This window comes from Diachasmimorpha longicaudata, chromosome 7 (assembly GCF_034640455.1).
Source record: "Diachasmimorpha longicaudata isolate KC_UGA_2023 chromosome 7, iyDiaLong2, whole genome shotgun sequence".
NCBI lineage: Eukaryota > Metazoa > Arthropoda > Insecta > Hymenoptera > Braconidae > Diachasmimorpha > Diachasmimorpha longicaudata.
This window is the reverse complement of record NC_087231.1, coordinates 9,215,382-9,227,528: the sequence shown is the minus strand read 5'-3', so window position 1 is coordinate 9,227,528 and position 12,147 is coordinate 9,215,382. Positions and strand designations below refer to the sequence as shown.

At 39.9% G+C, this 12,147-nt stretch overlaps 1 protein-coding gene across 2 annotated transcripts in view; it reads left to right on the top strand.

The window, feature by feature from the left end:
• The window catches only part of LOC135164695 (protein CEPU-1-like), an 81,755-nt gene that overhangs the window by 27,482 nt on the left and 42,126 nt on the right, over window positions 1-12,147 (top strand). For both annotated transcript variants that reach the window (XR_010299379.1, XM_064125290.1), the window contains exon 2: window positions 3,869-3,978. Coding sequence is in view for 1 of the 2 variants with exons in the window: in XM_064125290.1 (XP_063981360.1) it covers window positions 3,869-3,978 (110 nt within the window). In the remaining variant the exon portion in view is untranslated. The remainder of the gene's footprint in view (window positions 1-3,868; window positions 3,979-12,147) is intronic.

The window sequence follows — 12,147 nt, the reverse complement described above, 5'->3', positions numbered from 1 at the left end:
TTCATCTCGAAAAGTGTCGTTGACATTGAAATATCTCGAGGGAGAACAGCACACACGTGGCCCATTCGCACGACCCAGAGTGCATTCCCAGGCACGAGTGTCGGATGAAAATAAAAAGGTTACAATCGTTGCAAAAAAAAGGAATATAGGACGAAAAAGAACATATCGGCGGGTGAGCTGGGGGGAGGAGGAGAAACGCATCGACGGAAAATACACCGGAGCGGTAATCCAGATAAAGTCTATATATCCAATGCCTTATCGGGGGATTTCGTTCGAATTCGAAAAGACTCACACTTTTCCCCATTACTTTTGGTGATTTTTCAGCTCCGTTGGTCGTGGCTGCATGCATTTCTGATGAAGATCGGCTTGCCCGTTGCCACCAATCGGCTATATACATTTCAAGTCCATGATAGTGATCGGGATTTAATGAAAATTACGGTGGAAAACAATTCCTGGAGCTCTGCAAGCACTATCCAATATATCCGGCTAAATATCTTCAGTCAAAATTGCAGAAAAAAATTTTTTAACAGCGTAAGTTGAGGGCTAGGAATTTAACTCAACTAAAACTCAACTTGGGACCGTTATTCATATTAATGTTTATCCCACATTTCTCCCGGCGCATTCAACAGAATTATGAGATGTGAGAATCGTCTCAATGAAACATCAAACTTGATTATCATCCCACTGCTTTTCACCTTTCCTTTTATTCTCCCACCTAAGATTTATTCTCCTACATAAACTATAAATTTCCCCATGAAAGTATACACAGAGCGATAAAAATTTGAAAAATGTGGTTTATAAAAATTTTAACGCACCAGAGAGGAAGATTCTCAGGAGCAAATGTGCGATAGTACAAGTCGAGTGGAGAAACATTGTCGCTCCATAAATAATAAATCTCGGGGGGGCGAGTGGTTAGGCCAAGTAGTCAGCAATTTTCCATGCCGGCACCCCCGACAAAAAGCTCACCGCCCTCGTCGTTCATCTCGTCTTTTTGCTCCAGTCCCTTTCGTCGTAGCTCCATCTTCCACCAGTTCTTCCCTCCTCTTGTCCGTTTATCTCTGTCCCTCTACCATCGGTTTGCCAGGGCACCTCACGATTCCACTAGATACAGCTCATCCACCTTCTCTGCTTCGCTATCCGTACTGTCAAGTCACGTTTCAACGAGAAAATTCATTTAATGTTTCCGCACCAACTTGGAAAAGAAGCTTTTCTCTTTTCGCTCGTGGAAACGAGCGAAATCCTAATGGAACTCCCGACCTGCGGGTATTAACAGCTTTTCATCAATGATATTATCTTTCCAGAGGGATCAATTATCGATTGCTAACGCAATATGGCAATGTTTGAGGGTTAACAATATTTTTATTTCTCAATATCGTGATGTCTCGGTCTTGTTGGAAAGTTATGATTCACAACCGGAGAGAAAATTATTTCCTGGAATTTTAGCAATCAGTTGGTAGTCAGTTAAAACATGTTGAAAAAATAGCTCTTTACAATCATTAGTAGCATCGTAATTGGTCCTTTCATTTTTAATTTAATTAATTAATTAATTCAATTAGCTTTCCGTGGGACTGAGTACACTTTAACAAAATGTGTTCGTGCTACACCAATCGGTGTTTCAGGAAGTCTAGACGTGTCTAGTAAGTGTCAACATGAACACAACATCATGAAATATTCAAGTTCGTTCAGCGATATATATAACAAGCTAGTTCTGACAATGTTGGGGTAACGCGAGACTGGAATTGACATTTTTCTATTAGAGTAGTTCGCCATGAGTGTTATTGCACCCTTTCGAGCAAATTATTCGCAAACTCTGGGCACGAATCTCCGCTATAATACTGTATTCTTTCTGTTCGTTCGAACGACACTGGAATCAATAGCTTTTCTACGAACAATCTCTAATTCTTGGTAACTCGGTAAATATGGTATCTTGTACTCTTCCATTGAGTTGTAATAACTCTAAACAATCGTTTTCGACTTTACCCCACTTTCTGTATTTCAGTTCCTCACAAATTGAGGTAAAATAAATTTTTGGTTCTGTGGAAAACACATGTACGGGCAATTTTATAATGTAAATTTTATTGATCATCAAATGAACGTTGATTACGTCATTACCATTCAAAGAAAACCCTAGTTATTTTCTCGCTCTTGCCGAGGCATACCTGCACTTTGTTAACGTAATTCCAGGACGTTCGCACCCAAAGAGAATTCCTCCGGAGCTTTCCACTCTTCTCGCTTGTCTGACATTACTTCCTACCAAGGTGGTAGTCATTTCGATTCGCTCTGAGTGCCATCCCACTTCGCTCAACTCCGAAAGAACAGAATTTTTTATAAAATAACTTTCCCTATCACGACAATGTCCTTACACCAGTTGCATCTCACATTGGAATGGAATAAGACCTGTCTCCTCATTTTAAATTTCCATTATGGGCAACGAACTGTGCAATTTACGTGGGTAGAAAAATGTCATTTACAGATATTTCGCACAGTTAGCGTGCGTACACACCATTTGATTATATTTAAACAATTCCGAGGTGCATTCTAAACGAACAAAATCGATAACAAAGAGATTACATCTCGTATTCAATAACTGAACTGTCACGTTACCTGTCGTGCCACTATAAGTCAGATTGCGTTATGTGCCCGCCCCAGAAATGTCTCCTCGATCGATGCATAACACCTGTGCAATATTTGTGATTATTTTTCCCACCCAAATTTCAGCCAATAGAATTGCACCATTTGTTGATATTTTGTATAGCCTACCTCGAATATCAGCGATAATTTTTTGAATATTTTGGTAAACAAACGACACTTAACCAAATAAACCTCTTTTCATGTCATGGCACAATTCTCTTGGCCGAAATTTGGATAGGAAAAATAATCCCCTGAATACCACTCGAGCTTCAAAATTATAGAATATTTCCCTCTAGGTTCCCTGCATACAAATGAAGTCGTCAAGTTTTTCAGGAAAAATCACTCGTGCTTCGCACTCGTGATTTTTTAGCCTGAAAAACTTGACTCCTTCATTTGTTTGCAACGAATCTATCGGGAAATATTCGATAATTTTGAACCACTTGTGGTATTATATGTGATTAATATCCTACTCCTCGTCCAGCAGATTCTCATTTTTTCCACTCTGATTTTTTTTTTGCTGTACAGACTTTCATATTCTCTAAACGATCAGTTACGAAACACCCGGAAATTCGTGAAGAGAAAAAGAGTGGAGAGTCAAGCTCTGAACATGAAATTTCAATGGAAAACGCTTTTCTCGACAGGCTGGTTAATTCGAAATTAATTAGATTCAACTATGAAATTCATTGAGTGTTTCAATTAATTATAACTTCATTAAGTGAAAGGCAGATCGTTGGACTGACATTTAGAGTGATCGAGTTTGATCGTCATCGAAATGAATGCTCTTCATTATGATGATATATTTTCAATTGGAGTAATGAAATTTATTGGCATATTAACCGGTAATTTAATTTGAAATTCATCGAGGAGATGGAAAATATCTCAAGTGAAAATTTATTGGCATTTTACACAAATAAGTAATCGAATATTCTCATCAACGTTTTCAGTCCATAATTTTTCTATTTCAATCCGACATTTTTTAGTCTTGGAAAATTTCCATTGCAGATATAAAAAGTCTTGATTAAATAAATTTTATTTCATCTTAATGAACATATCCATCAAATCAAGGGGCTTATTTGAATTTTCCACGCGATTTTGGTTCACATTTTCATTCACGTCAAATAAAATATAAATGAACCGAAATTGGGCCAGTGATCTTAATTTTGAAATATTGATCGGATCTCCTAATTAAATAATTGATTGATCAAGCAATAATCCCCTTAATCATTTTTTTTTGCAGCAAGTACTGCCCCAGAACCCGAGTTCGCCGAGGAGATCGGCAACAGGACTGTGCCAGCAGGACGAAACATAAAGTTGGCATGTAGCGTCAAGGACTTGGGAAGGTACCAGGTGAGTGAAATGGCTTCCACGAAGTTGTTAGGTAAACTAACGCCGGTCATAACATGAAAAGGTCCCGCTGGGAAACGGTCAATTGGGGTTGCAATTTTAGGGAAACCCTCGGTCATGCATATGAATCGATGACTGGAGGTGGGGTGAGATAGTGAAGGCCTTCGTTGTACTTGCAATTACAGGTTTCAAAATAATAGAGACTGCAAAACAATGACTGTAAATTAAAGGTTGTTTTGCGTATTTTACGTATTTCTGAGGCCATTGGATTCCCGGAGGAGAACGTTTGCAATGCGCTGATCAACAATTGTCGAGTGGCAGTGGTAGCAAGAGGCCTCATCGACGTAGCACATCCAAAGTAAATTTTAAATATCTAAAGATGGCCGATGTCAATAACTTTCCCTGTGTGGATTGTACAGGTGGACATACCTTAAAAACAGACAACAAATCCGCGAACTTTCCTCTCCCGTTCTCGAGCTGTTAACGAACAGCGCTGGGGTAATTTACCCCACTCTCTCCCACCCCCGTTTCAACTCCGAAGACTAAGGAGTTTATGCTTGGTTCGTTCTCTAATATTACACCCCTTGGATGTTGGCGGAGGTCTTCTTGAGATGTTTTTAATGAATCTTTCCTCTTTCATTCAGGAGCCTCATTAAAATGAGAATAAAAATGACGAGATGGTGGTTTTGGGGGTATGGATCATCTCCTACTCGTGAGAGCACTTCACCAATAATTTCAGGGATTGTCTGGCGGTTTGACATTCTTATGGTCTATGGTTATAAAAATTTCTCTGAATCGCACGGAAACTCCCAGACATTTTAGTAACCAGTGGCTGATAATTATTTTGATAGTCGAATTAGTAACATCTACAAATGAAGATAAATATCCCAAAAAAAATTCGATTCTATTCCCAGGAGGTGAGGGAAAATGTGCAATTTGCATTCGTCGGAGCGAAAAATTGCTCACATAATAAATTTCCACGGCTTGTAGAACGTGCAAACAATAACACCATTTTAAAGCCATTAAAAATATAAAAAAACAAATCCAATTGGGATTACATACATAAAATGTTCCTTACAAAATATTACGACTTATTTCTCTTGATACCTGGCATAAACTTATCCGTAAGAAATCTCACCGAAATGCTGGCATAAAAAAAGAGTCTGAACTCGTCTCAAGATTTCAGTACTCTACAGCATGAATTCCCAGGGACTCAAAAGATCGTAGTTATGGCGAAAAAAAAATGAAAAAAAAAAAAAGTTGTAAAACCACCGTGTTGGACAGGGAGATTGAATTGGCATAGACCTGGAGTTCAGCCAAGCTCTCGCAACCCTCCATTCTCAATTGACGTCGAGAGTAGACCGTCGTTGCCGAATCTTCAACTTTCCATCTGAAATCATGGTAACTCAACTTTTTCATCCGTCTCGCACCTCCAATACTCGGACACTGGTGCAGATTCTGCGATTCAATGTATCCACTCGTTCGAATACCGTTGGGTGATTGACACTGGAACGATAAAGGGAAGACCAAATGCTCGTTCATGATAACCTTTATAACGACTTTGAAATGTTCAATCGGATATTAGAAGTTGGTGGTAGAGGGAAAGCGATTTCTCTCTTCGGTATTCTCCGGCGATATATCCGAGGATATGGGGAGAGCAAAGTGCCAAAATGGAGAGTGCCAGTGAGGGGGTAGATATGGGGAGTAAAGGGGATGGTTTGATATTGCAAGAGGAGTATCACCTCGCTTTTCCACCTCTCGTGGTCGTGTTGTAGGGGTCTTTGACCGGGTCTTCAACGATCCACTGGGGGATTGGACGAGAGTGCTAAACATGCACTTAACTCTCGTCTTTTACAACCCCAAGATCAACAGTGTCACCTTAAATGCGGGTCCCGTCTCGGAAACATCGAGAATTGTCGACAGCCACATCCGAGGTCTTTTTATTTCGAGGGGTTAACTATTCAATGAATTACTTATGTTGCTGTGTATACGATGATACGTTTTTTTTCTGCAACGAGTGAAATTCAACAATTTCTACGGAACTTGCTAAAATTACCAGTGCACATTTTGAAAATTTACGGTAAAACTACGACAGCTCCGCTATCCCGAGGAAAATGATGGAAAAATTATTCAATGACGTATACAATTTGCTTACGACCCATGCAATAGATCCTGCACTCATCTCTACCGTGACTCCTCCTCTCTCAATTTCTGCCGCTACTTCGAAAGTCAAAAGAGACTCTCACAAAACGTCTCTACCTGAAATGTAAATCGTGCGTCGCGAGGGCGGGAGCGTTTCGGTAGTTGGACGAAGAGAAAACGGAGAAATAGAATGTCTTTGCTCGCTGGTAACTCGATTGGCGAAGCTGGACATACAGAAGGGAATTCTCCGATTTACCGGTATTATTCTGATACCGTAGGACTGGACTCGTAGCTCCGTAACGTCCGGAGATTGCCTCCTCTTTTTTTCTCTCAATTCCGTTGTGTGACGGGGTCGATATGCCCGATGGAATACGAGGGGTGGTTAACCGCGATATGGGGTGGATAGGAAAATGGATGTTAGCCCCGATGTATCCAATTATTTATGTTATTTTCTTTTGTCACGGACATGAAGAGCATATGTTGATACTTAACATTGATTATTAAATTTAATATTATGTTCCAAGTCAATCCAAAGGGAGTACATTGTGAAAAATAATTATTTTTACTCCTTGTCCCGGTGGCACAAAAATAAAGTGATAATTCGCACATGAGATCAGTGAATTGATTAGTGATTGGAGTGAAATTGATTAAATGATCCGTGATGAAGCCATTACCGGTAGAACAAGAAACATATACCGACGGATAAGGAAATGGATTGCATACAAAGTGAGAAGTGTTCTATACAGTTTACACGAGCGGTTCGACAGCAAACCGCAAACACGCGGTTCAGCGCTGCCAAACCTCAAACCAGAGCGAACACTGTGGCTGCCACACAGTGTGTCAAGGTAAAGGGGAGAAGGATGGAGGAAGACTCGAAGAGAGGATGGACGTGGGGAGTATTGTGAGGATTTTTTTGTACTTCAGTCAACGCAAAAAGGTCACTGCGTGAGGTCCCAGAATATTTGAAAAAACCGACAGAACTTCACGAAGAAAAAATGTGGGATAAAAAACAATTTTCTCAGTTTTTACTCGAAAATGCTAACGGGATATTTCAAGGCTGCAGCGACTGAGGCCAATCGCGTGTACTGGATTTCGCTGTAAGATGTTCCATTAGCGAAATGAGACTGTGACTCGTGCAATCCATTAACTCGATAATCGAACAGCGAGAATCAGGAGCCAATATTACTTCAATGCCTGGAGTAAGATCTGCGTTCCCTTTACGGCTCAAAGACAATTCCGAAGTGAAAAGTTGTGAATCATATAATCAATTAAATCTGTTTCGTTCAATATTTCCATCCAGCTAATATTATTACGACATCTTAATTACGGATAGGATAACGGGAAAATAAATTGATACGTAGTTACCCTTCGCTGCTTCAACCCTTATTTATCAATGGATCTTGGAAAGTTTTAGATGAGATTACAGTCATTACGAGTCACCGGATGAACCGATTTAATTTGGTGAAGGTACCGACTGTCTCTCTCTCTCTTTCCGCCAGCTCGCCATCTTTATCTTTTCCTCATCAGTTCCTGAATTTTTCTTCATCCACGATGTCTATCCCATTTGCTTGCAATTCTGTATTTTTTCATCGGCCGGAAACTCTTTTCTTTCGTCTCCTTCGAAGATATCCTACCATCCTTTCACTATGAATTTCTTAATAAAACTTCGCCTCGGCATATTAATATTTCATTTTTACTCCAGATTATCCACGCGCCGACAGTTTGTCCTGGTTTCACTCGGGCCTCGTGCGACGAAATATCTGACATTATACTTGTCCTGTATTTATCGGTATATCGATTCATGAGGAATTAAATTCTCACACTGTCTCTGGTTGTCGATAGTTCCAAATCCAGCAGTGTCTAATTAAAGACTTGTCACGTAGAAAGTGACATCAATTGGAGACAGAAATTTTGGTGTCACCACTTCTTTCAATATCGGGGAGACGAGTGGAAATGGAAAGTATTGGTTTGTCGACGAATGTTTAAAATTAAGGGCGAATGGAGAATTTTTTCAAAAATGGTTCCTAGGCTATTTCGGGTGGGGTGAATTCCTCTACCAACGTAAGACAAAACGCACGACAAGCCATGAAATTTTACAACTTTTTGTTGAGATCATAAACACTAAAATTTCATCTTCCTCATCGTCCTTGCTTCTCCCTCGAAGAAGCAGATTCATGCCTTTCCCTTTTCACCCTTCCACCTTTATACTAGCGTGACGACGAAGCAACAGACGTAAAGGGATGGATGTGAAGGAGAGAGTGAGAAAGCAGAGTGAAAGATAATTTTCACCGAGGTAGATACAGTGATGCAGCTCAATGCTATCCGCGGCCAACGGTCGGAAAAATAAGTATCATCTCTTCCAGAACACGCATCCAAAGATCGTGTCACCAGAGTAAAAAATCTGTGAGATATTTCACTTCTGGGATTTTTTCGTTCATTTTTTAGTTTCTCTTCCAGGAAAATTAAGTTTATTCTCCATGACAGTTTATTTAATATTCAAAGGGCGTGAAGAAGCGGAAATTAGTGTGAGGCAGAGGGTAAGACATTGCGAGCTGTGACATTTCATCACTCCAACTATTCCAATTCGGTAACTCCACGGAGAGAAAAGGTTCAATGAAAATAATGTGAAGGCATACTAACTGAGATTGAAATCCAAGCCCATATCCCCTTTTCAATACACCTTCTCCTGTAACGATATGCTTTTGACTTCCAAATTATGTTCGATAAAAACATGCTATTCCAGAGGGAGAAATAAATTCGAGTAAGCACGCCCACCATTGAGACCCCTAAGGGGGAGCGACCCATTCGACTCTGACGTGCAGTCAAATAGATAGTATATCTGTTATCAAAGTCTTTTCCCATCAGGGCCAGCAAAGGACCTCATTACCATAGAGTAACGATTTCCATTTATGAGACGAGTCCTGAACGAATATAATTGTAAATATTAATTACCCGAGTCACGTCCAGCTGATCAAGGAGCTCACTGTCAGAGTATTAATTATCTTGACGATAGATTCTTTATGTCTGCCTCTTGACGTTTTAAACTGAAGTGAATGAAAACAAATGGAATAATGAGCCACGACACTACCCCCTCGACAAAACCCTTGCAATATTCAGTCAGTGGAGTAGCAGTTCTGGGAATATAGGGGTTCCCTTTCATCTTAGTAACGAAACATTAACTTTCTCCGGAACAAAGCCGGCCATGAAATACCTGAAATTTTAGTGCAATAAATACTGTAGTCATTCCACCGACTCGATCATCACCCCTGGTCCTGAGAATGCGACGGGCTAGGGGTGTGAGAACGCCAGCGGGTCGTCGATCCCAATCAGGGGAATGAGTTGAATTCCATACTGAGAGTAAATGCATCGGGGTAGGTGATAAGCTGCGAACGCAAGAGGGGTTCATTAAAACGAGGACGCTGATTGCATTAGCCGAGGCTCTCTAGACCGGCCGGTGCTACTAAACGGTCCACCATGTACACAATAAACCTCCGATCGCTCATATATCCAGTACATAGGGAAATCCATCCATTCATTGCACGATACATATACGTCTAAATGCACAAATCTACGGGTAGATATATAGGTACTTGAAATCGAATTCTTTTTATTTCTCTTTACTTCCTTTCTTCGTAATTTTTTGTGCGGTTCTATCCGCTTATGTGCTCGCATGAATCTCACTGCGTTACGCTATTAAAAGCGTTTTATGTTACGCCACTGGGGAGAAGAGGGGACAGAAAATATTGAGGACGGAAAAGTGGTAGTCGAGGAATAGAAGTGAACTCGTGAACATCAGGAAAGCGATGGGAATTCGTGCGGCAGAGAAACTAATTATTCCATCAATCGATTTTCGATTATAAGATACAGCATTGTGTGTGTAAAAAACTGAATACAATAATTTTCATTTTTTAAACTGATTCAATAATTTGTGTAACATCTGAGTATTTTTCTCGAAAAACCATTTTTGACTGACCCTTTCACTTTTTGTTAGTGACGTATTCTGGAAATATCTACCTCCCTGCCAATTTTAGGCTGCATCAATTATTATTGGTTAAACTAGCCAATCACACGACTATCATTTTGAAATAGCTCAGGCCAAATTTGTTTGAGTGACGGTCCATACCTACTCGATACCACTGAAATTTGTGGAGAGATGAATGATGATGGAAATCCCATGAGATCGTCTCATTGACGTTTGTGTTATTATTATTTTCCATGACTGTTTGGGCTCGTTCATTGCAAACATGTTCTCGTTATACCTTTCAGTGACTGCACCCGTCAATCAATTTAAAATTCGGTGTTTGATTTCTCCTGCGTTGATGTTTCGCTTTTTTTCCTTTCAGTCCCATCCTTTTTTTATTTTGTAGAGTCATGAAAATGGGAGGTGGACAGTGGTTCTGGTTATGGGAATGGATTGATTAAATGATAGATTCGTTCTACACTAGGACAAATAATAAAATGTTACATTCATCATTTTGTCAATCAACTTTTTTGGCGGATGAAAAGCCTTTCAGCGATATTGGCATCTCCAAAATATTTGCGTATCTCCAGATAAAATTCACCAAAATAAAAACAAAATTGTTTACTGTCTCCAATGCAATGTCTGTAATCAACGAAAGGAGTGAATTCGATGGAGAGAAACCACATCATAATTACTGATCGTATAGAGGTGAAACTTGTCCGGGAAGCAGCAGAGTGTGAATTTAATGAATTCGAGGAGGATTATGAGTGCGCTTGAATGCGGAAATTCAACACTGGAGACAGTGACTCGCAATGAGATTGAGAGACCGACGACAGGAGGGAAAGTGAGGAGCATGGCAATGGAGACAAGAGGATTCGATCCGAATCACTCCACTTATTTCTTTTTCATAATTATCTTTTCCCATCCGATGTCGAATTCGCATTAATTACCAGTATTATTCATGTGGCTAGATGTTGTCAGGTGCAATGTATTCATTGGCAAATATCGTTGCATAAATGCAGCTCCATTTAATGCTGTGTAATTCAATTAATTCGTGATCATCAATGTATTGGTTGTTTGGTCAATTTTCAGGAATATTAGTTCTGCGTAACTAACTTACGCTTTGATTGCGGTGCGTTCCTTTTCCATAATAATCAAGTTGAAAATGATTGCAGCGAATCAGCATATTTGATCAAAGCTCAAGCTGCTGTTGGGAAATGTTCTCGTTGTTAAATACGGTGGAAATGCAGTATTTACCTAAGGGAGAATTTTATTCTGGATTTTAGAAGTGGGGTTTCTCGTTGGAGAAAAAGTTTAATAAGAGTTGGTTACAACGGTCGATTCAAAGCACGTCAGGTTATAATGATCAACGAAATCATCGTAAGGACGGGAATAAATACAGCAAAGAGAAAAATAAATAAAAGTCCTGCAAGAATAATTTCAAGGGCCGACATGTCCGACAAAAAATTTAAAAAACCGCACCTCGTGTCGAATAATCGACGAGTGGCGTCATAATGTCATGTACTGTGGGTGTAAACTAAGGACCTACTGCACCCCCTCAATGTAGGTTATTGGTAAAGTTGTACGCGACATCCTGCGCTCAGCCGACCCCCATCTCCTTCAAATCTCTCCGTCCCAAGAGCCTCACTTCCATGAGAGCCACATTGAAGTTCGCCACTGAGCGGTGTTCCAACTTTTTTGAACGAGTTTACACCTCACCCTTTGCAGGGGGCACTTGAAGGGCGGCTATCGAAGTGGAGGGTATTAAGAAAAATTAGGAGATTAGTAAAAAACAAAAAAAAATCAAAGAAAGATTGACAGGATATGAAGAAGATTTAATGCAATAACATTTTGATGAATTTGATGAGACAAGTGATAAATCTATAAAGGCAATTTGTTTCTCTCGATAACAAATGTATTTTTCCTGTCTCTCTCCCCCCATTAGTTTCTACTATACAGAGACATATTTCTGAAGGAACTTTATTAATTTTCTCAATGCATTCTTTCTCCAACAGTCTCCACAAATTTTCCCCCCGAGATAAAAAACTAAAATCGAATGTCGCCAACAC